At 32.2% G+C, this 26,171-nt stretch overlaps 1 protein-coding gene across 1 annotated transcript; it reads right to left on the reverse strand.

Moving 5' to 3' along the window:
- Positions 1-487: 487 nt before the first annotated feature.
- On the reverse strand, positions 488-25,684 carry LOC127714853 (protocadherin gamma-A7-like). The gene is made up of 5 exons (XM_052220884.1): positions 25,442-25,684; positions 11,999-14,860; positions 6,732-6,852; positions 3,592-4,145; positions 488-2,679 (listed from the first exon to the last, which is right to left on the reverse strand). The coding sequence occupies exons 2-4, from the start codon at positions 14,633-14,635 to the stop codon at positions 3,847-3,849; spliced, it is 3,057 nt and encodes a 1,018-aa protein (XP_052076844.1). The 5' UTR covers positions 14,636-14,860; positions 25,442-25,684; the 3' UTR covers positions 488-2,679; positions 3,592-3,846.
- Between the last annotated feature and the right edge of the window lie 487 nt (positions 25,685-26,171).

Raw genomic sequence — 26,171 nt, forward strand, 5'->3', positions numbered from 1 at the left:
CCTTTTGATATTCTAATGAGCAGAACAGTACTAATTATATAAAAAAGAATATCATTGCATACGACAAAACCATTTATAGACCTTCGTGTTCCATAAACTTAGGAAAGTTGTAAGGGAGATAACTCTAATCTCACTGAAAAGAGAGATTTATCTTTTGTTTCAGAGAGAGGCTTTGCTTTTTTTCCAACTAACTGATCCTTTTCTAATAAAATATAAACTTTTCATCAAAATATAATACACGGGATTTTATAAACATTATTTCGTAGTCTTATAGCTGATAATTTGTTCTTGGTGTTCAAATTGAACGTGAAGAATTTTGCACGTTGCCCCCACATTTAATTAAAATCTGTGTGGTGGTATACTTAAATAATTAGAAAAATCGCTCTATCTAATCAAGAGGAAATTATATAGTGGAAGATTTTATACCATAGACGCCATGGGGATTTTCATAGTAATGTTTTACAAGAACAGTAAAGAGGCAACAAAGTTTACAAATCATGTCTTTATTATTTTATTAATATCTCATTATTTTGTTACATATATATTGCACAGCCCTTGGCAAGTATTTAGTGTTGGCTGAGTTTATATTAATGTTAAATTTGACATGAAAAATGTTAGAATATAATTTAAGAAAACGATGTGAAACAACACAAAACATACAAAAGTACGAAACAATATCAACGTCTCTTTATATATTTGCCTTACTTCAGAACTTGCTCATACTTTCTAACAACAAAAATGACGGAGTCAGTATGGCGATCTTTCTTTTGTTTTATTAGAGAAGGCTTTAATTTACACTTAAAATTCTAGGTACTATCGACACTCGTCTGTAAATCATTTTTTTAGTTGAACGTAGAAGGCTGAACGCAGTCATTGAAAGAGTATCCGTCAGATGAGTGCAACTCATCTCAGATATGCTTAAAAATATCACCCGAGACTAATAATATGATGTAAAAAACATGTTGTTCCCTTGGAAATCGTTTTAACATCTAAAGCAACAACTTCATTAATTTCCCTTTACGAAAATAAAAAAAAAAAATATCGACACGGGCTTTATATACAGACCAGGAATACTATACCAATACGTTATATCCCGCGTTTTTTAAATGTCGGAAATCGGTATAGATTTAAGCAAGAAATTTCTATCGAAACAATTATAACGAGGTTATTTGTTTTTTTTTTATTCCAAAACAAAGACCCATCCAATATCTCATAACGATTTTATTTCTGATGTAGGTGAGCAACAGATGATATCATCCTGATGTAGGTGAGCACCAGATGATATCATCCTGATGTAGGTGAGCAACAGATGATATCATCCAGATAATGCTATCCGATGATCTTCACACAAAGATAGGGAAACCGATACAAAAAGACAAGATTGTTCCAATCTTTACTTTGACTCATCTTTGTTGCTTCCAGTTCTTTTTTATCGCCGTTTTAAGTACGAAGGGTCAGCAATGTAAACTCGACATGACTAATAGCTGTTAATCAATAGAGAAATACAGGAAAATTAAATCTGTCCTATTCCGGTGGCGATTAATATTGTGTCCAAAGAAACTCGGGGAAGATTGATGAAGTCTTCCCATTTGTGTATGATTAATACAGTGTCGGTTTTTGCTTTATCAATTGCTGTCCTCTGGCAATTAAAAGAGTCCCAGGATAATTAATATCACTTGATGCAAAAGAAAAAAAATCATTTGAACTGCAAAATACAAACATTACCCTGTGACTTAATACCTCACAAAACTGTCAATTTATTGAACGTACTTTTTGAAGCCAATAAAAGATCGACTGTCTGAAACAAAGGCAATATACTGCTTATTTTGATAATTTTGAAGTTTAAGAGCGGTGTAAATGAATGTCATGACGAAACTGTGATTCGTGGTCTACTTCAAGTTGATTGAAATACAAACCCTGCATCCACACTTCGGTTATAAAGATCCCATGTAAGAGAAGTGTGTATACATGATCTGTATTTTAATTAGATTGTAGTCCACTTAAGTTTTCTAGTATAACATATTCTGAGTAATACTGCAAGGCAATGATATAATTGTTGTGCACTATGTATCACCACTAGCGGTGATTTTCAGTATGGTCATATAATTCTAGTAGATAACTTGGTGATGAACAAGGACATCATTTGTCAATAACTGAAAAAAAATCATAACAATTACGGTATTAGAACATATGATGAAAATGACATATAAATTTAATGACATGGACGGAATATAAATGATGAAACACAAAATTGAACACTAAAACAATGATTTGGATTACGAAGGTGTTTAAACCTTGACAACTTTTGCATAGATTGTATTAATACTTATGTATGAGAGGGAAGACCAGTTACAGGAGTATTTAGGTACATAGAGGTAGTTTCTGTACTGAATACACTCAGCCAAGAATTCAATTACCAAGTTCAACATATATCATATTAAAAAACACCAGTCTTGAGTTTTATCCATAATGAAAAAAACAGGGTGCTTCTTAGTAAATCTAGTTTCCAACATGATCTTGTCAGGGTTGTGACTACAACAGACACATATCTACTTCCATAAAATATATCAACATCACATTGTACGGTATGAACACATTCGATGTTTTTGGTGTCTTTGGTGTCTGGGTATCATCTAGTTAATGTCCAGCATCAAAATTTCTGTACATCAAACTTTAAAACTGCAATAAAAAGGAAGTCTTTTTAATATATATTTATCGATTATGGACTTTTGACGAGGTCAATACGTTATATATGAACCTGTTCGGATGATATTGACCGAGGACGAAGTCCGAGGTTCAATATAATCTAACAGGTCCATATATAACGTATTGACTGAGTGAAAGTCTTTAATCTACATATTACATATGTAAATCATAGTGTAAGTTTGAAAATGATATTGACTCGATGTTACTATTTTTGGAAATGATATTGACTAGATGTTACTATTTTTAGTAACATGAAGTCAATATCATTTCTAAAAATAGAATGTCGATTCAATATATCAGACTGATGGTGAAAACTGAATACAAAATATATATAAAACAATACGTTGCACTGTAATGACTTTTGAAATATATAAAAAGACAGCACATAGTTGTAGATTAAAAAATTAATAATAGACAGGCAAATTTACTTTAAAAATAAGGGATATCAAAATTCGATGAATCTTGGTAAACAATAGTTATGCACCAGCAGTATGTTATCAACAAAAATGTATACACCTCACATCTTTTTATTCACACAGTAAAGCTGTTCATTGCGTAAGAAGTTGTGTAAATTATGGTATTAGGAATATAAAATGTATATATCATATTTGTTTTTTTTTTCTTTATTTGTGTCGATTTGTATTGCTGTTTCTCCCATCTGTTTTGCTTTCTTTATTAATGTAAAGATATAAGATTGTACAAGGAATTGTAATTAATTCAGTTTTCTAGGAGACACACAGTATGGAACTATACGTCTCTGGTTTTCTGGTTATCTATAATAGTTTTTTTAGCGGGTCGTCCGACAGAAAGATGAATAACAATTTTCAATCGCTTGATGTATGTTAACACAATTGTACTTCTGAATTTGCTTAAATAAATTAATACCTTGTATATCTACTTCTTTTTTTTCTGATAGCTGTTTGGTCTTTTAATCGTGCACTTGATTTGTGGTTTGCACGTTTCCTCTTCATATTACGGACGCTCTTTGTCGCAAGTTGCTGTGGAAATCGGATAACCTCATAAAACTATGACAAAAGCAAATGAAACTATATGTTTGTGTTACTGTTAGTTAAATTAATGAAATAGTTATGAATAAATTTATATATCACAGATACATTTTGGAATTATTTTGATTATCTATCAGACGACATTATTCGCGAAATGAACACTATGGACATCTTCATCAATTGTGTGTATACCGGAAGTAGATCCACTATCCTCTTCAAACGACGGTGATTTTGGATGATAGTAAAATGTATTTCCTATGATTTCCATCTCCTTATTTGGACTAGGAGTTGCATTTTGGTCGAATGAAAATTTAAGTCGTTTTGGATGATCTATTGGCGATATAGGTACTCGACCATCATGAAAAAACGGATGTGACGTCTTTAAGTTAGGATGCAGATGGATGTTGGTTGTTTGTCTACGCCGATCCTTCCCTGAAAATATTATAATACGAAATATATAGTTATATATGTTTTCATTGTGTAAGAATCTTACAATCAACAAATTATTCATACTTTTCCCAGTCGAGTCATTTGCATGCTCGCTCAAATGTCATTAACTTTCAAAACGAAGGTTCAACGCACCAAATACTGTATTCGAAATGGTTTTTTTATATAGTTTTGTTCATCATGAACACAGAACTACATTTGACAGTCATAAATAGTCCAATGTTACTTAAATTGATGGAGCGGAAAATACTAAAAATATTGTAGGGTCCTTTAGAGGTTGCCAAAACATGATGTTCATCAAATCGTTACCAGTGTCGACAGACTGACGACTGGAAGACTGATACTCCAACTTCCCAAGGACTAACAGTCTACCAGCTTTGGTGTGTCGTAGCAGAAAACTAAAGTGCTATCGTTACAAGCAAAACTGTCGGAAGAAGAATCTCTAATTAATGTAAAATTCGATCCCCTTCCCTAAAAAGAGGGGAATAATCGAGCCATAGTTGTTATGGTTACTGAACCATAACGACTGTACAAATCATCGACACCGGGTCAGCTTGAATAGAACTTTCTTTCAATATCTTATTCATGTTTATTTTTTCAATCGAAGTCACTTTAAATAATAGCAAATCTGGAAGTATAAATAGATCACAAAACTACTTCATCATTTTTTTCACTTTTTTAATCAATGTCTTTGTATCTTCTCTGCTTGATATTGCTTATCAAATTAAAAGATCAACAGTAAATCTGGCAGGACTGTTTTTTTGGTACAATATTATTGATTGCATTGCTGGTTTACTGAGGTGTGACTTTTGGAAGATGTTGATTAAATCGTCTTTAAGTAAGCATAGCTCAATATGACACTTATTTAGAAAGGACAAAACCTTGAAATACTGATGTCATTTAAAATATCTTTTTATAAAATACTAGTTTCAAGCTATGATACATTCCTCATCTTACTGTTCACACATGTTTCGCCTTGTCGTATATAAGTTCCATCATAAAAGTTATTCTCAGAACAATACACATGGTTTGGTTTTAATTTCAAACTCCCAAGATTTGTAAAATTTATGCAGTGTATTAAATTCATTTTCAAAGAAAATCAAATTGATATACGGTGATCTATAGTTCTACGTTATTTGGTCTCTGGTGGATAGTTGTCTCATTGGCAATGAAAACGTATCTTCTTATTTTTATATTATTGATATTTGTGATGATATATGGAGGTGGGCGCAGCTTGATACGACCGCAGAGGTCGAACCCTGAACTGTTGGGGCAAGTATGGACACAACATTCAAGCTTGATACAGCACTGAATTTGGATTGTGATTAAATATTTGACACAGCATAGGTTTCTGACACAGAATGAATGTGGTCTAAGAACTTAAAATTCTTTTAATATACCTATTCAAACCATATCATTATTATTTGCTTTTATATATAAATCAGAAATAACCAATTTAAAAATGAAAATTTTAAAGAAAAAAAAGGAAAAAAAAAATCCCCCCACAAATTTTTTGAACCCTTTTATGATTCATCACCCCAAAACTCAATCCCAGCCTTCCCTTTGTGTTACAATGTATGGTGCCTTGCAGTACAATTTCAGAGAGATCCGTTCACTTGAACACAAGTTATTGTCTGGAAATTAGAAAAATGCTTGTTTTTTTCCCCTTTTTGGCCCCAAATTTCTAAACATTTAGGGCAATTACCCCCAAGCTCAAACCCAGCTTTCCCTTTGTGATATGGAAACTTCTTGTACAATTTCATAAAGATCTATACACTTACACACAAGTTATTGTCCTGAAACTAGAAAAATGCTTGTTTTTTTGCCCCCTTTTTGGCCCCTGATTCCTAAAATTTGAGGCAATTACCCCCAAAATCAATCCCAGCCTTTCCTTTAGTGGTATGGTACCTTGCAGTACAATTTCAGAGAGATCCATACACTTGAACACAAGTTATTGTCTGGAAACTAGAAAAAATGCTTATTTTTGGCCCCCTTTAGGCCCCTTATTCCTAAACGTTTTTATAAATTACCCCCAAACTCAATTCCAGCTTTCCCTTTGTGATATGGAACCTTGTAGTACAATTTCAGAAAGATCCATACACTTACACACAAGTTATTGTCATGAAACTAGAAAAATGCTTGTTTTTTGCCCCTTTTTTGGCCCCTAATTCCTAAAATTTTGAGGCAATTACCCCCAAAATCAATCCCAGCATTCCTTTTGTGATATGGAACCTTGTGGTACAATGTCAGAGAGATCCATTCACTAACACACAAGTTATGTCTGGAAGTTACAAAAATGCTTATTTTTGGCCCCTAATTCCTTAACTGTTGGTACCATAACCCCTAAAATCAATCCCAACCTTCCTTTTGTGGTATTGAACCTTGTGGTAAAATTTCATAGAGATCCATTCACTTAAACTAAAGTTAGAGTGCGAAAACCAATGTGTCTTCGGACGACGAAGACGACGACGACGACGACAACGACGACGACGCCAACGTCATACCAATATATGACCACAAAAATTTTTTTGCGGTCGTATAAAAACTAGCTGTTTATAGTTCAGAACAAACCTTTTTGTAAATTGATTTCATCGTCACTTAGTCCCCTGCCACTGTCACTTGTGTTTGTTTCTCCTGATGTCTCGCTATTATTGTCTTCTTGATGTCTTAATATTTTTTGGTTAAGGGTGTCCTGAAATTAAAAAATTCATATTATACTACACAAATCCCAACTTATGAATTATATTTATGTATTCATTAATATAATCAGTTGACGCTCATTATTTCAAACCCTTTTATCGCAAATTTCCCGTTAAATCAAAGTAAAATGTCGTTCCCAATTGATAGCTTTGCTTTCTATTTACTCCTGATATCTTAACAGTTGTCCATAAGTCAAACAAACAAAAAACATCATAAATAAATATAAAAAACAGGAACCTTAAATTCAACATCATTTTTCCGTTTTGCCCGAAATAAAAGTTTTGGTACCAATAATCTCTATGAAATGTGTATCTTTCGTTAGTGAAAATAAATAGAAAGGTGGCAAAATGAGGCCACAGTAGTACGAAGATATAGGCTGGATTTTATAAATCGTCCTTTCATTGTCTTCTGTTCGTTCAAAGACTATTATTTGGTCCTTGTTTTAAAGTAATTTTGTTTCATGCATTTGAATTCTATGGTTAATGCTCAAAATATTTTTCAAGGAAACAACAAAAAAAGATTGTATCAGAAGAAATTGATGGTTTAAACCAAGACACATGGAAAATGTATTGTTTTCCCGCCATATCTAACCTAAATCAGAACGAAGCCTTTTAATAACAAGTCTTCCGGGCAACAATCTGGTTTTAAGTACATGAAATATTGCCGATATTTGGATAAGAGAACGTTAGATCCAGGACTTTACCCTCAGGTTCAATGTAACTGTCAAAATAGTTATGTGCGCATGATTAATTTATTTTCTACCCGGAACCTTGGCTGTGTTTGGATATACGCCCAAGGCAGCCTCTGGTTGACAATAGGTACCTGTGGGTACCCATGGTTTGATATTTTGTTATTATAAAATATCACCATAGGTACCTATGGTTAACCAGAGGCTGCCTTAGGCGTATATCCAAACACAGCCCTTATTACGTTTCATTCAGACCACAATCGTGTTCTAAGGAGTTCGAAAATAAAAATAAGTGAGATCTGATATATATTTTTTTATATGTGGAAATAAGTTTCGAAAATCATTTGAAATCTAATATATTGATTCAACTTGAAACTTACAAGAAATAAACTTGTTATAATTTGCAAGTGAACTTAAAAGTATCAAGAAACTCAGAATGATTTATAAAAGACAAAAAAAAAAAAAAAAACGTGACAACATTGGCGAAAGCTTCAATCTCATATGCATAAAATGAATTTAATTACTTAAAAGTCCAAGTAATTCCTACTTCTCAGCCCATTATAGCCCATTAAATTTAAAAGTAGATATTATACTTTATTGTGCCTTATCTTACGACCAGGTGAATGGTTGTGGCTTTTCTTACCAGAATATTTTATATTTTATTTGAATTCTTGTTTTAAATGGTATTTTTGTCAGTTTGTTTTCGTAAGCTCATTGAAGTTTATGACGATTTTTTGTGTGATGCAAGATTTTTATTCTTTTATATCCACCATATTTCCTGATATTAAGGTTTCCACATGAAATAGCCTGGTCTTATGTATGTGTTAAAATGTTCCAAACTTTGTATTGAGCATTTTAGGAATTCAAAGTCCTTCAAACTCCTGGTCGTCTTTAATCCCACCTACACTGTTTTAAAACGAATTTGAATATCATCTACAAGCGATGAATAAAACAGTCCAAAATATTTTTGTAGATCATGTAACAGATACGGATTTCACAGGATTAAATTTACAATTCAGAAAGCCATAAGTCATCTTTTATCATTTGTATATATTATAATGTTAAGTAGGTGTCTTGTCATCGTTTAACTTCTAACTACCTAACGGCCAAGTTAATAAGCATATCAAATACGGATCAACATGCCACATTTTACGGAGATCAAGAGGGCAGCTCAGATTTATCTATGTAATGGTCACGTAAAAGTTTTATCTAAATAAATCGGTTTAAAAACGAAAATACAAAGAAATAATTTGAGTGTGAAAAATATGTACATATTTGTCTAATTTAGCTTGGTTTAATGCGTTTTGAAAATTTAATATTTTGTCAATGTCTTATTTATATATCCATTTTGAGGAAAGGATTATTTAACATTGAAAATTCCAATATCGTTATTCAAAATCAAAATGCATTCAAAATATACTTTCGAATACATTTTTCGACTTTTCACATGTTAAATTGTGGGAAATTTTAAACCTACTGATCAAAAATTTCAATACACACATAAGTTTTAAATCCTTTGTGGCAAACTAGGACCGTAATCCAAAATTTAAGATGTTGTTGTGTTTGTCTGAAGAATTTGTTTAGCGTTAATACTAATCAACCCTTCAGCTTCAGCATCTCCTTTTTCCAAAGTTTTGCAATGTATATTGTTTATTTCAAGATTTTTTTTGTAAATAAAAACGTGTGCAATTTGTATGTATGCAGATATAGAATATTGTACTCTAATTTTTCGGTTAGCTTTTTGTCAAAGCAATGAGGGAATTTTATTATAAATTGAAAGAAATATCAAAATTTTAAAGAGATCTTATGGACGAATGTTATTAAATCTTTACAGTCCAGGCGCGAAATTATATTTTCCAAATTGAAAAGTATTACGCCATCAAAAATAAACCTTTGCCTCTGGGTCCAAGATAACATAGAAGAATTTCAAAGCTTTGAATAGGCAGTATATAAAAGTACAAATGTGGTTTATTCAAATCAATATGTCGACAATTTTAGTAAGTTTCTGACAAATTTAAATCACATTTATGTCCAATACTTGTGTTGACAATAATGATTTTCTTGCTTTTTTCATTGTGTATCTATAAATTAATATCAGGGTTAACACTTTTATTCGTAATTGTTCAGTACGTTTAAATTGCTGTTGAAAAACAATTTATCTGTTTGTATAATAACAAAAGTGTAGATACTCATGCTATACGGAGTTATTTGTTTGTTTTATAAAACGAATTTTAATATATAAAAATTTTACATTTAAAAAAATATAAAGTATAAAATTGAGAATGGAAATGGAGAACGTGTCAAAGAGACAACAACTACACCAAAGTGCAAAAAACAGCCCAACAAATCGTCAATTGAATTCACAAGATCTTCGATTGCAATGTTAAATCTGAAGTTTGAAACTGAAAGAATATAGCCTCCATTGATTCATGTTATTTGTAGATCCTTTTTGTTTCTATTTTAGAAATACTACACATTCTTTTGCGAAGGAAATAGGCGGGATTAATTTATAATTTGGACAGACATGTGGGGCAAATCTAAACTGGAATACCTAATCATGCAAATTTGAGAACAAATGGTCCAAAACAAAGAAGACGTTAAAACATATTTTGAGAAAGTTTTGGCATTAAACTGGAATAAGACGAATTGTTCTGTCTTCCTGTGTCGATGAAATTATAAACACGTTTTTTGGAATCTTTTGTAGTTCGGCAGAAAATACATTTTGATAGATCTTTATCCTACATTTCAAAGATAGAGAAAAGATAGTTCTGAGATAAGCAAAAACATTATTTAGAAAAGCACGTATTTAAGAATCATACTAGATTAAGTTTTATCAGTTTTGATAACTTTAAGGTTCAAAACAGTCTGTTTAGACAGGACTTTTCATCAAACCTGCATTTTATTACGGAAGTTCGGTCAGAAATTGTAAAAATGCACGCATCTATCAAATTCAATTATCTTGTTCCCGGTTTGATATGAAATGTTTGATTAGACCCAGTTCAAATTGCGCTGAATTGATGTTCATCATATGTGTCTGATAATAGTTTATTTATCAAAAATACTCAAATTTTGATTGATCAAATAGGTGATCTATTCCAACCATCTTCCCAATCAAAGATAACAAAATAAATACTTAATTTTCAGTGCATAAAACACGACCGAAATGAAAACAATTTTCTTCATTATAGAATTAATTCCACGTGGTGAGAGATTTCTACTGATTGGACGTCCCGTCGAGAAAACTGGTATTTTCACTTGTAAAATTAGCTGTTACTTTTCTGGTCAATGATCGATGCATAAAAAATATCTGGTAAAGTAGTATATACCAAATCATAATCTGGAAAATCGATTTCACACATGAGAATGACAAACGTGTCAAACATCTTTCAGAAATATGAAATGCTTGTTAATGCAGATGGCAACTGACGATAAAATGACGGACGAAGCGATATGAAGTGGTCTGTTTACTATCTGACTTTCAGACCTTGCCTAATAAAACGCAAAACTATGACACAGAGCTGTCAAGAGGGTCAAAAACAAACTAACGTATATTACAGTACCGCTCAGACGAAATATAGATATTGCCACCATATATATACATTTTAAACACCTTTGATATATTTGCTTATATTTGCTTATTTTGAGAATACTTTTAACTTTGCAATTTATTAAAGGTATACACCATGTACACCGCTGACATTTTATATCAGGTAGGTGTTTTCTTCACTTGTATTATATGAAAGATCCAATTCCAAATTTAACTCCAATTACTTGTGATAAAAATAAATTATATTTGTGCATATGCATGTGTAGATGCTCAATATGAAGTCCAATCCCGCCCCCAATCAATGATAAAATTGAGTGAGTTATGTTTACTTGACGCCCCAGTTGAACAATTGACTGTCATATATAGAAAACAAAGCATTGTTTGGGGAAGGTTGAGAAAGTTTGCCTTGCAGTCATTATGCCATCTACAAAATTATAGGTGCTACACTGCTGTGCGACATTTCTTGCGTTAGCTGATCCTCTTTTGATGAATGAAGGAGGACTTTGAGGTGGGTGTTTTTTGGAAAAGAGGGACGAAAGATACCAGAGGGACAGTCAAACTCATAGATCGAAAACAAACTGACAACGCCATGGCCAAAAATAAAAAGACAAACAGACAAATAATAGTACAGATGACACAACATAGAAAACTAAAGACTAAGCAACATAAACCCCACCAAAAACTGGGGGTGATCTCAGGTGCTCCGGAAGGGTAAGCAGATCCTGCTCCACATGTGACACCCGTCGTGTTGCTTATGTTTTATGTTTGAGTGTTTTATATAACGTAACGTAATTTGTATGGTTGTGTATGTCCTAAAAGGATCCATTCAGAAATGAAGATATGAAGATCATACAATTTTAACCGAAAATTAACTTGAGCCTGAATAATTAAATTAATACTCACCCCATAAGTTCCAACAGGGCCATTGATGTTGGTTCTTGTTTCAAATCTCATCTGATTTTGAGGGTTATCAATAACATGAAAAGCAAAAGTAACTTCCTTCTTTTTTCGTTCATTTTCTGAATTCTGATCGTCTGTAGCACCATTGTCATTTATCAACACATTGTTTGAATTTGTAGAATTGCTAACCTGAGCAATTTGTTTATTTTTGGAATTTCTTCTATGAAAATCAAGTCTTCGAACGATACAAATAGCGACAACTATACAAGCTGACGTTATTACTGTAGCACCGACAAGTGCAACAACAATCACGATGTTAGTCTGCAGACCGGAAGTGTCTTCCCTCCCGATTATAATTTCTAGATTGCCATAACTAGACATTTTCGGAATACCTCGGTCAGAAATGATCAAACTCAAGATAAATTTCTTGCCAGATAGATGTCCCACACTCTTCTGGAGAACTATATCTCCTAATTGTGGGTATATAAGGAAAACACCGGAATCATTTCTGCTATCAATTAAGTATTCAAGTGATCCGTTCATGCCTTCGTCTGGATCGACCGCACGTATCCTTGAAACAACAGTACCTGGTAAAGCAGTCTTTGGGATTCTAACTGTCTTATTATTTGTCGTTGGAAATAAGAGAATAGGTGAATTATCATTTTGGTCAGCGATGAAAATGTTAATACGTGCTGTACTACTGCGTGCTGGACTTCCTAGATCCGATGCTGTTACTGTAAAGTTATACGATTTAGTTACTTCCCTATCTATAGGTTTCGCTGTTTTAATTTTACCATCAGAGTAGAGTACAAACGGTGACGATATTGTATCACTTCCGGAGGAAAATACTACTTTCCCATTATCACCTTCATCACGATCAAATGCAGTTAGGCTCCCAATCCTTGAGCCTAACTTAACGTTTTCTTCAACAATGAATATAAATAAATTCTCTGCGAATTCTGGTGTATGGTCATTGACATCATTTATTTTAACCGAAACAGTTGCAGTTCCGTAGAGCGCAGGACTGCCACCATCGAAGGCGATTACACTAAACGTAAATCCATTTGGCATAAGTTCCCTGTCGAATACAACGTTAGTTCGAACAAGACCTGTCTCTGATTCGATTTGAACCAGAGAACTGTTGATTTGCGGTATCATGTACCGAACATGTGCATTTTTATCAATATCATCGTCATTTGCGACAACCTGAATTATGGAGTCCCCGACAGCATTATTTTCTGCTATGGAAGCAGAATAAACATTCATACTAAAAATAGGGGGATTGTCATTTACATCCAAAATTTCAACTGAAAATGCTCGACTGAAGCTGAGCGGTGGATACCCCGCATCACGACAAGTCACTGTTATTAAGTGTGAGGGAGATTTTTCTCTGTCGAGCGGCTCTACTACGATAACTTTAAACTCATTTATGTCCAGTCCTTGTAAATTGAAATATTTGGTATTCAGTAAACATGCTACAATTCCATTATTTCCAGAATCATGATCTTCCACGACGATATGCGCCACTGCTTGTCCCATGGTGGCACCCTCTGATATACTGGCCACATCACCAGCGCTCAGGAGATTTACATGAATTTTTGGAGGATTGTTTCCGGTATCTTCGATCGTTACAAAAACATGCGTTTGTGTCGTTAGAGGCTGTTGACCCATGTCACTAACTTCTACAATAATTTTGTATGTGCCGTGAGACAAAGAACTAAGCACATAAAGTTCACCTGACGTTGCATTGACAGAAAACAAGCTTTTAATAGTGTCAGACTGAACAGGGCTTAAAACGTAACGAACTTCTGCATTTCGCCCTAAATCAAGATCATAAGCCTGTAACTTCAATACAACATAGCCGGGACTTACTCCTTCTTTCACTGTAACGTTATAAATTGAATTGCTAAGCATTGGTGCATTGTCGTTTTCATCAAGAATCGACACATTCACATGTAATTCAGCACTTCGAATTGGAAGACCACCGTCTTGGGCAATAATTTTGAGTTGATATGAATTGCGAATTTCTCGGTCTAACGGCCCTCCGACTATTAATCTTACAACAGAAGTTCCATCTAAATTTTTGATTGATATTAGAGAAAATGGAAGATTATCTGGTTCCAGTATGTGTTTTTGTAGGGAGTAACTTGGACTGGTATCTAGGTCTTTTGCTCCGTTAATGTTAAATGCTGTACCAACGAGAACAGACTCACTTATTTCAAGGTCGATTTTGGTGGAATCAAAACGAGGTGAATGATCGTTAATATCATCTATGAAAATGTTGACTGTTATTTTCTTGAAGAAACTTTTGATTGTAGATTGTGCTGCCGTTTGAAATGAAAATAAGCATGATTCTAAATATTGACAAACTGTTTCCCTGTCGATTTTATCTGTTGTGTACAAATTCCCAGTTGACTGATTAAGTGTGAACATCGAACGCACCTGACTGTCGCCAGTCAAAAAACTATATCTCAACGTCCGAAAATCCTCATCACTCATATTAACATTTAAGCTTGAATCGAATGCAATATTTCCTATGAAAATTCCTGCACTCTGTTCTTCCGGAACATGATACACAACATCTGATGTACTTAAAGCTAAATTTATTAACAACATCCATACTGTCCAAAAGTGCTTCATACTTTGTTCTTCATCCAATCATTTTCAAATCCAATCTGAATAATTCACGAAATACAATTTTCATGTGACTATTTGTAACTCTTTCTAAAATCCGACATTTTTTTATGATTCCAATTAATGATTGTGTAATATTAGACACTGATCAGTATAACACCTTGAGGCAATGGCTGTGTGCTAAATCACTGTTTTTGTCGGTGGTTGGTCAGACCGTCATACCACACATCCCTGCAAATGTAATATTAGATCAATATTTATACAGAAAAATGGCATTAAGTATTAAATGGCACATGTAATCTGATTGCTAAGTAAATAAAGTTAACGGATTGTTTGTAAACTTTTGTTAAAAAACTTGTCAAATGAATGAAATATAATTACTGATATAGGTATTAAAGCTAACCATTCGGCATTTAAAGTGGCAAAATGATTATTTTACGCGAAGACAGTATCTGTCTGCAAAACCTATTATTTCCTCTCTCCGCCTAGTCTTGTAATCTACTCAAGAAGATCCCACCTATCTCCCACTTTCAATTAAATAGCAGGTGTATGATACATACATTTATTGTACAAATTTCTTTTAATATTGATGAAAATGGCTATAAATATTTTATGCGTATTTCAACGGATTTTATGCGAAATTCGTGTATTTGAAATGGACCTGTAATTTGTATGGAATTATTAAATAATAACTAATAATCATGTAAAGATTTATCTGATAAATTAAAGATTAACCATCAATTTTTAATAGATGCAATACGTGTAAGTGCGAAGTTCATTTCCATTTAATGTAGACTAATATTTATGTTGTTAAAATTGCACTGATAAGTGTAATATTCAGAGTTGTATATTGCTCTTTACCATTTTTTAAAAGAATTTTTAGTTCGCCGTAACTTAACTGAATTGATGAATTTGATCGTGTTTGCTTTACGTTCAGCGCCAAATATTTCACACAGAGAATAATGATACGGACAAGAACTAATCAAACATTGCCCAAACAAGTATGTCGATAAGGATGAAGGAAAAGACATTTAAAGTGCTTCATGAAAAAGAGTTTTTTATTCTATTTAGGGCTCAAATTTCCCCTCATAACTGGTCAACTACGAACTCTACCAGAGTTTATTTTAGCGTACAGAGGCACACTGTTCGAACACATGACATAATATTTTACGTGGGGTAACCATATTTGTATACCCCCAGTCACTTCTATGGACTAAGTAAACTAAAATCAACAAAACTAAAATATATTCTTTTATTTTTGTTTTTTCTGTGATCAGATTGATTTATAAGTGTGGAAATAAAATTGAGAGTAAACGGCGAGTAGAAAAATCATCTCATGCTTTTATGATAAAAAAAAAAACAAACCACAGGGTAATCATTTGTTATATACACTCGAAAAAATCATAGTTCGTGTGGATCCGACAAACATAAACTTTACACGAACCGACATCCCATTTCAGCCGCGATTTAGTTTTTTTCACTTTGTTTTTGCTTAATAAATACCAGTCTTTAGATTTGTTTTTTGTTTTTTTTTATGATCGACCATATGTAAATTTAATAAAAGGTACATCCTAAGGTCTTAACTATACTTTGTCACAGAGTATGAGAAGTCGTACTATAAATCAGGTATACAAATTTATAAATCGATCACATTTGCCCTACAGCGGCTACCATACATTATAACAATATTAATGCATTAAATTTATAATACGGAACAAATGCATTATGCAACTGTCAACATGTGGTAATTCAAAGTCTTCATTGATTCCAATACTACTAATCAGTCATAGTGAAAAGTCGTGTAGGACCAATCGAGTACACGCTTCTAGTATCTTGCTGATGAAAAATATTAAGAAATTGTTAGATTATTGATAAACTAACATTATTGATCGATTTGGTTTGTCATGATGCCCGAAGAATTATTATGGAAGTTGCAAACTGTTTTAGTTCGTCTTTATAAACAATAAAAATTGTATACTGCAGGGATATCTAGAACTACAAAAACCCAAAAAGTTGAATTTAAATGATATTAACAACAAAACCAAAATAAAATGTTAAGAGCATCAACCCATTTGACTGTAGTACAAAACCATCCTCTTGGAATTATGCTGATGCAAAATTAGCACTGGTCAAATCGAAAACCATTTTGGCAAAATTAGATCAGCGACGTATATTTCGACAAGTGACTGACAATAAAGCAAAATCAAATCAAATAATATGGAAACATCATAGAGACCAAACCCAAATAATACAGTTATAGAAATGAAAAACGTGTATTTAATCTACGTTAACCAGATGTAACTGACGGATTAATTTACAAGTAATGTCAAAACATGCCTTGCTGAAGGGAACATTTGGTTGTAAACACTAACCATGCACAATATGTGCAAATCCAATTATCAAAGATGCAGACACGTAATTTAATCAACTGTACAAAGAAAATAAAGATATTATAGTTTTCCATATGACGTGGAATTGACGAATGTAAAGATAAAAATCTAAATGTAAAGGAAATGCATCAATTACAGATATTTTTTTTCACAAACCTAACATTGAACATTTGAAATATCAAAAGACCAATCAAAGAGTAGCATAAAAGAGCACGCTGCACAAACTCAGTTAATCTGTGTTTATAGTTGTGCTACGACTAACGACAAACATAAAAAAAAGAGACTTGTTTTTTGGTTTGCACTCGAGCAATGTAATATTTATTAAACATATAAAGTAATGTCTCATTCGGCGTTGGTCTTTGATAAAAAAAAATCACCAAAAAATAATTATTTGAAAAGTATCTAAATTCAATCAGAAATACAGATTAACCCCATCAGAATGCAAGTAAATGTAATTCATATTGATTTCAAAATGGAAAATACAAAAACTAACTTACATCAAAGTTCATTGATTTTCCACACCTAAAATCTAAAATCCTATGGAATTTATTTTCCTATTTGACGATTTTATACATAATAACTACTTGCTAAATCAAAGCTACAATCACAGAACACACACACCACTATAATGTAAGACGGAAATTTAAAGAGTTCTTCAAATATTGACAGCGATAACTTCTGATTATTTTACAGAAATTTTCAATTTACTTTCAATTATTATCATATTTAATTTCAATTATGGCAAATACACTGCGAACACAATCCTAGACAAAGGCCACGCATCGTTTCATAAACAAGTTTGTAAAATTTGAAAATTTAGAATCTTGACACAATGCGGACTGACTAATCTCAATGGTCAGGTGTTTAAATGGTCAGTTTAAATGTGATCTTCAACAATTTTGTAAATTTGAAAAAAAAAAAAGAATTGATTATGAAAAATTATCTTGAACACGGTGTGTCACTCAACATGTTCAATAATCATTCAGATCAGTTTTGTAGTAACAAAATTGGTTAAAATATCTACATTAATTATTAATTTATTTTCTATACAGATAAAAATTGACAACACTTTTTTTTCAATTTAAATTATTTCGGGCAGATGAGAAGATACAGAAGAATAAGATGACTGTACGATACGAGAAAAATACCTCCATGTTATTTTTCAATTCCAAATTAAACAATTATGTAAAAAAATGTAAACTTACTACTTTATGAACTATCTCTTAGTCTGGAATCTTTATCAACAAAATCAGAGTCAAATCCAATCGTATCAATAAAAAGAATCTAACCCTATTCAGACGGATTTTCGTAATATTTTCAAACAAACTTTAATTTTGACATAACGGTAAATGAGGAAATTTTACATTAATTGGTTGTTTTCACCAAAGGCGATCGTCTTTTTTCATTGTGGGCCGTGACGAATTCTTTTAACTGTCCCTCATCACACTTAAAATCGCTTGTTAAACAATTTAAAAACATTCCCGACAAAAAATGGTTTAAATCTAACCGTGGGTGTTCTTTATTGTTACCGATGCTCACTTCAAGTTTGTCCAGTTTGTGTATTGTATTAGCCCAAACAGATGAAATCGGACTATAACACTTTCATCCGATTATGGTGCGAACAATTGGGCTTTAGGTTTTGTGCTCCCGTTTGATCTGATGATAACGACCGAGTTCAGTGGTTGGTCCCCTTTTTACAGGATTATACAAGATTTGTTTCTTGAACTGGACGAACCCTTTGTCAAAGGATGTAATTAACACAGAGAAAGAGATTAAGCATTGTTTGAGAGGATATACAGACACTATTTATCTTATTACTAATGATAGAATGATTCGAAAAAAGTTTCAAAGATAGCTTGAAGAAGATATTATTTTCTGATTATATGCTTGCTGGGAATACTGTAAAATTATTGTTTTTCTCATTAACCAAAATTACGTAATCCGTGTTGTAAGAACTTTTTCTCCAATCCTAAGTAAAAACAATGTTAAGGAATAAAAGGGCAGACTAATGCAAAATTCTAAACCATAAATTTCATCTTATATTAAATTTTAATACATGTTAATGATGCCGATCCCAAAATCGGCTTAAAATTTGTTTTTGAAGAAAGCTGCACTATTGCAGTTCAAAATGACTTTTAACGCACCTGCGACTCTAAAAGTTAAGACAAAAATATTTCTCTTTACCGTTTTTGCAGAAGTTTCTTGGTCAACTTCTTATCAAATGTAATCTTTTCCGACGCTGGAAGCTGACAACATAATTACTGAACATAATGAGTAAACGTCATCAAAAGATTTGTAGAACTTAAAAGCACCAAAGGGCTTAAGAAAATGATTCACTTAGGTATTATAAATGCTTAGTAAAGACATCTATAATTTCCTTGTCGACTTTGATATTAAAGTGTTTGTGCATTTTGACTAAAGCTCGATCTGCATGACTTCAAATCTTGTAACCCATCAATGAAAATGTTTCAACTTTGAATTTTGTTTGAACTTTTAAATTCAAATGCATGTAATTTTCATCCGGTCATGTTTATACCGACTTGTAGTCTGCATGTTACCAAACTAATCAAGGGTGACAGGGGTCATAACGTTGGACACGGTTCAAAGACAAGGTGTTATAAGACATTGCAACATATTGCAATATGGTTCAAAAGAACCGAAAAACTAAAACGATCGCGATATCGAACAAATAGCATGCACTGGAACGTGTAAAGGAAGTGTGTGTTTCCCGTCTATACACAAGTACAAGCTGTGGTTTAAATCTGTTTGAAGACATTGCATTTAGATATACCAAACTATGGGAAGTCATGGAATGCACCAATAAGTTCATTGTAGGAAACCAAATGTTTCAGTCGACTTAAAATATTTGCAATTAACTTTTATTTTTTTAAATTTTCCTTTTTGCAACTATAATGAAAAACGTGACAGGAATATTCAATTTATCACAAGTCAATGATTCTTATCTCGGAATATGTCTTTAAAGGAAATGTTATGCAAAGTTTAACAAAATTTATAGTACGAAGTAAAATAACAAAAATACCGAACTATAAGGAAAATTCAAAACGGAAAGTCCTTTGTCAAATGCCAAAATCAAAAGCTCAAACACATCAGACGAATGGAAAACAATTGTCATAATCCTGACTTGCTACAGACATTTCCGTATGTAGATGGTGGATTAAACCTGGTTTTATAGCTAGCTAAACCTCTCACTTGTATGACAGTCGCATAGAATTCCATTATATTGACAACAATGTGTGAGCAAAACAAACAGACATATTAGGTAAAGAAGTATGTTGTTTATGAAATTCAACTTTAAGCGGCTAGTTATTAGATATAAAGAGAAGGTTGTTTCTTTTCTGTTACAGTGTCTTTTACAAAGTAACCCAGACCATGATATTTTTAATAACTATAAACTTCGGGCTTAATTTGTAGCACATGAACCCTAATAGGAAGAGGATAAAAGACACATGCGGCCAGGAATGCCCAAATAGTAGTATATATCAACTCACTTCAATTATGATATGAGTTTGAACTTAAATCGATTTAATTTACTTAAATTCGATTAAGATTATTTCTGGGACAAAATGAAGATTAAAGACCATATAAACGACCTTCAGACGAATAAAACCGTCAGTCTAGAAGTCAGTAAATCTTGAGTTTATGTATCAGAAATCCCCTATAATTGATAACCTCCAATTATTAGCCGTTTTATTATTTTCTTTATCAGAAGAAGATCTTTCCGTCATCCAAGTAATAGACAAATTTTGATTAAGGACGATCTTTACGCTAAATTGTTTGGAAGATTTTACTTAAAGATGGGTTTGTCGGTTATCATCTAAATGGTTATGTTTTCGGGACAGAACAAACAGAAATTGACGAATAAATGACTTGCTTAAAGTCTACGTTTGATTTTGTCAGTTTTTGACTCCCCCTTTTTTGAAATGACCGTGGAGTTTTTTGTTATTCTTTTTTGCAGGAACCAATATCAAATAAAAGTCGGTTAATGTCACGTATTTCTTCGTTTGGCCATTGTTTATATAACCTGCATATTACGAAGATAACTGAAAAATTAAGCAATACAAATGGTACTAAAATCTCATCAACAAGATACCTCGTTCTATTGGTTTATTCGCTCCTGTAAGATTTTATTTGTGTTTTTCCCGAAAGTTAAATATATATATGTCTATATATGTTTTAGTAGGATATATAAAAAGACTGAACAAGAAATCAAATTGTGATAAAACATACTGAAGTTGTTCCCAATTGTACCTTTTCTAGAATAGTAAGTTAATATTTTGAAATTAGACGAATACTGCTATATAAAAAAACAATTAACAAAAAAGACCAAAAACAAACAAAATGAAAACCCAATACATGTAATAATCTAAAATTACTTACAGAAATCAACAAACGTCGAAGCTATTGGTAGGTCAATAGTTAAAATGTGCATAAGTTGTTGAAAGGTGCACAACATACATTATCCTTACACTAGGGGAATCTTACTCTGGATTAAACTGAATATAAATCAAATCTGTATACGAAATTAAAGACTCTTTTCCTGTGGAGAATTTATTTTTCAAGCCTCAACAACTTTATAAATGAAAGTCTTATACATCTTTTAAGACTCTTCAAATTTTATTAAAGTTGTAAACCACCTATTGTCCTATACTAACTCTATGTATACGGTGTGTAGGTTTGTAAAGTATCCAGCTTCCTTCTAATTGAACAGCAAAAGGGTACATTTTTGTTAGAAATATAAAATACCTAATTCAAAATTAAAACCACTATCACAGAGATTATTTTATCCCACTTAATAATCAATCATTGGTGACCAGTTTGTAAAAGTTTAATATTCAATTTTTCGTACACGAACTTTAGAATACAAAAATTGAGGAAATTTGACACGTGACCTGTGTAATTTGAGGTAATTATTTGTAATTGAAAAAAAAAATTGTGTGGTATTACCTTTTTTCGAAGATATTTCCCATATAGAATAACACCATGAACACACTCCCATCTTTTTTGTAGTAATTTGACTCCCTGAATATAGCCGATGGCTGATTGGTGAGTTTTACTTTGTTGTATTGGTCATTTAATTGGTAAGCAAACAAAAAGTCTTTCAACACAGGATTATAAAAAATGTACAACATTTACCCCCTGCCTCCTCATAATTGACACGTCTTGTTTCGAAGCCTGCCATTGATCTGCAGTCCATCAAAAGTTGGTCAGCGGAAGCGAGACACTTAGTGCTAATACCATACTCAATTAGCGCTATAGAATACCTAAAATTCATACTTATGTATGACCAAGTTGACCAAGGACGACACAAAGCATACATATGAAAAGTTTTACACAAAAAAAAGCATCCCTTAAGTGGTTTAAGTTCTTTGCATTTAATGAGAGGTGCAATAAAACATTACCTCAATCATTTCAACGAGATTAGGTTGACCATACAGTATAATTTTCTCCGTAACCATGCTCTCAAAATACCAGTAGAAACTATCATTTGTTAACATTGGTAAATATCGGTTTAAGCAGTTAAACGTAATTTTATTCGCGTCTACTATAAACATAGTTGCATGTCATCGTGGTCAACGAAACATTTGACCAAAGTCGTCATGTTTATTTCTCCGAAACGTACATTCGGAACCTTTTCGGTACATCAGGAAGCTTTGTAATTTGTCATCACTCCCTTACATGTTTGTTGTTTTTCTCTGACTTTCTTTAATCCTAGAAAAACAGGTAATAAACATATCTACACCCGGAATACAAGACAACCCCAAATATGTCAGTTCTAGTATCTGACGTGTACAGATGACTAGTGACAAGTTCATCAAAGTGAGAAAACGTATGTAAATATGTCAGTCGTATATAAATATCTCTAGGTTGACAATTATTTGCAAAAAAAGATAAGACAGAACATATTATATAATATTGACTGGTATTGTTTTTTCATACGTGTTAATGGAGGATATTTCAAAACTGATTGTTTAGATTATTTTTCTGATTAAAAATCCTTATTCAAATCAAATAAAAATATTGAATATACAGCTGATTTGATTTATATAGATGCAACGAGGTTGGTTCTTCAAAGTCTGAAATAAATGTATGTTTTCATTTTAAAACTTGATATATAGAGGATTTTTTTTTCAGAGACAAGTGCCTATGCTAGAGGAGATCATCATCAATTTGAAAGCTAAATCAGCTGAATTAAAAAACTCTTTGTATAGATACAGAAGGCAATTTGATTGTTCTAAAAAGACTTATTCCCCCATACATGGTAAACATATTAGCAGCATACCTCAGTACAAAATGTAAACTTAAGCTTAAATATTAAACGGGATCAGATTTCTGTTCAACTTGAATTCATTTACAAATTCTCGCGGAAAATAGATGTATACAGTCTAATCCGTTTGAATGGTAAACGAAAAAGGTGGAGATATACCATATATCTTTGTAAAATTTGATATAACGTTTTTAGTTACTTGTTCTAAATTTCTTGTAAAAAAATTAAATAAGTACAAGTCTAAATTCATATTTATATGTATTCAAAGTATCCACACAAGTATATAAGCAAAGGACAAAGAGCATATAAATGAGACAAAAACTTTTCATACCCTTTTCACCACTTTTTCGGGGAATGGTAAAATTGTCAGAAAAAAAGTGTGGTCTTATCTGGTTGTAATCTTAACACTTTTACTTTTGCACTAACAACAAGTATCTGTTTATATAATCTACTAATTTTCTGTTGCATGTGCTTGTTATAATGTTTGGCATTTTTAGCTTCTTTCAACTGACATCTTAAAACAAGCCTTTTGATTTTAATGTGGATTCTGATAGCAAGAATCTGGATAACAAAGATGAGTGACAAGACTTGACACATGATTATCAGTTGAAAAAGTTCTTGTAATTTTTTCTCACTTTTAGATTCAAACGCTTTCACTACGAAGATAAGATACTGAATAGTAAATTCTTGATATATAAAAAAACACTTATATATTGTCCCTTAGTTTATAAACATTACAAGCAGACATACTGATATTTTTGTGACGGCATTATAAGAAGGAAATTTAAAATATATAGTTCAAGAAAAGATTTATCCTAAGTCTCACATTTATTGTATATTTGTATGAATAATTTAATAATAATTACCTACAGGTTATATCAATACAACTTATCTAGGTAAGCTTGTTTATGTAGTAAGTATATAAAATATTGACTATTTATACTTTACTTCAAATGATGCGGAAGAGATAAAACACTAATTCTTAACATGTGGCCATAATTGAATACAAAACCATCTGTACAGGCTTCTTGTATTTCAAAATTGACAGTCAGACATCAAAGATTTTTTTTGATCCGTGACTCGCTTAATTTTTTTTGAAACACATAATCTTATTACTCGAAGTAAAATAGATATATTAGAATATGATCCATAAATTTGTTTCACGTTCAAATCTCAACACTTAGTGTCATATTTAATATATAAAGACTAAACAATTTTATATTTTTTTCCCGAAAAGTTAGCCACAGTTGCCAAATACCTTTTTCTTCATCTATTTTCTCTTTTTTTGTGTTTCGCCTTTTAAAAAAACCAAACACATTATAGGTACAAAAGAACGCTCTAAATTACCTGAACATAAGTGAAATTTTCCATATTTTTCATCCTTGTAGCATTATTGAAGAGGTCAGGGCAGATCAGACACAAAATCACATAAACACATCAAAACTACGACCACAACAATCAAATTCCAGGGTCAAACATACATAAAAAATGTCCGTCTAACACATAAATCTCTATTTGTGTACAAAAATCATTAAACTGACTGGCGATGATTAAAACGGCTGTCCTTTACCAGTATTCATCAGTAAAAATTAAGCCATCTACTAGATTTGACATATCACTAGTTTGATCTTGACCCCCGGGCTGGTCATTCTTCGAAGTGACCATTGTCCATCCTCTGATTTAATGAAGTTTTTAAGTCAGGACAATATTTTATGACTTTAGTATTTCTATAAACATTGGCAGATTTATTTTTGTTTATAATTGATCGATTATGATCAGAAAGCAACAGAATTTGATACTTAGAAAAATTAGATTTCAAACTGATTTTTAATTGTTGAAAGGTTAATTAGTGCAAAAATGACATGTAACTTGATGACCATTTGTATTGTCCGTGTTTCATCAGATTAAACTGATGCACAAATACATAGACATATTTGATTTGGTATGTGAGAATAATTTTACGTACGTTTAACATTTTCAAACTGAAAAATATAACAGGGAATTGGAGTTAATGTTATAAATCGAATCAATTTCATAAAACAAAAACAAAAATGGAAAAGAAATATATATAGCACAGTAAGAAAACTTAATAGAAACTTTAAAAAATAATTTCAAATTAAAGATTAAAAGATTTACCTGTTTGCGCTGTTTTCTGTTAAATATAACAAGATTAGAGTGTTTTATCATTCTTCCAACCGTATCATTAAATAAGATATCAAACAGTATATTTCTTCCTCGGGACAAAACCACTCGATATAATAGCTTTCAACAGTTCAAACTCCGTACTTTTTATCTTGTACACACGTGACAAAATGAAATCAGCACTGTATCGGAGAAGCTATCATTATCCTACAGTACCAGCAACATTCAACATACGCAAGTGAGGTACACACGAAGAATATCTAACGATTGCTGTGTCACGGTTCAGTGACTCCTTCTCTTCACCCAAGGCTAGTGATTGGCAGGTTCGATTTGATGTTATGACGGAACTATCAATCAAGCAGTAACTGTACATCGGTGGTTTGTTATATTATGGTGCAAGCGTTATAATAATTGACAACAAAACATTTATTTTAATGATTTGGTGATTAGTAGCTGTCTGTCGTACCTGTAAAATAGCAAGAACGTTTCAAAAGACTTGTTATATTTCACCGTAGCTCGTTTTTTTTCATGCTGTAGTATGTCAAAACGGTTCAAAATTCGGTAAAACACTTGTTATTGCATTGCCTGTCAAAAAGCAATAAGCATGAATAACAGTATGCGAGTAACAACGATCGCCGTATGCATTATTGATTAGACACTCACTAGCCATAACCCACGTTTTAACCGATACTCCCTGTTGAGTTAGCTGGAACCAAACGTGGAC

Source organism: Mytilus californianus, unplaced genomic scaffold (assembly GCF_021869535.1).
Source record: "Mytilus californianus isolate M0D057914Y unplaced genomic scaffold, xbMytCali1.0.p SCAF_9, whole genome shotgun sequence".
Lineage (NCBI taxonomy): Eukaryota > Metazoa > Mollusca > Bivalvia > Mytilida > Mytilidae > Mytilus > Mytilus californianus.

Bases quoted from the DNA above. Each gene is read 5' to 3' on its own strand.
- LOC127714853 (XM_052220884.1), bottom strand. From the start codon at position 14,635: ATGAAGCACTTTTGGACAGTATGGATGTTGTTAATAAATTTAGCTTTA. The intron at 6,853-11,998 runs GTGAGTATTAAT...TTTTAATTTCAG, and splicing joins GCCCTGTTGGAACTTATGGG to GACACCCTTAACCAAAAAAT. The intron at 4,146-6,731 runs GTTTGTTCTGAA...TAATATTTTCAG, and splicing joins TGAAATCAATTTACAAAAAG to GGAAGGATCGGCGTAGACAA.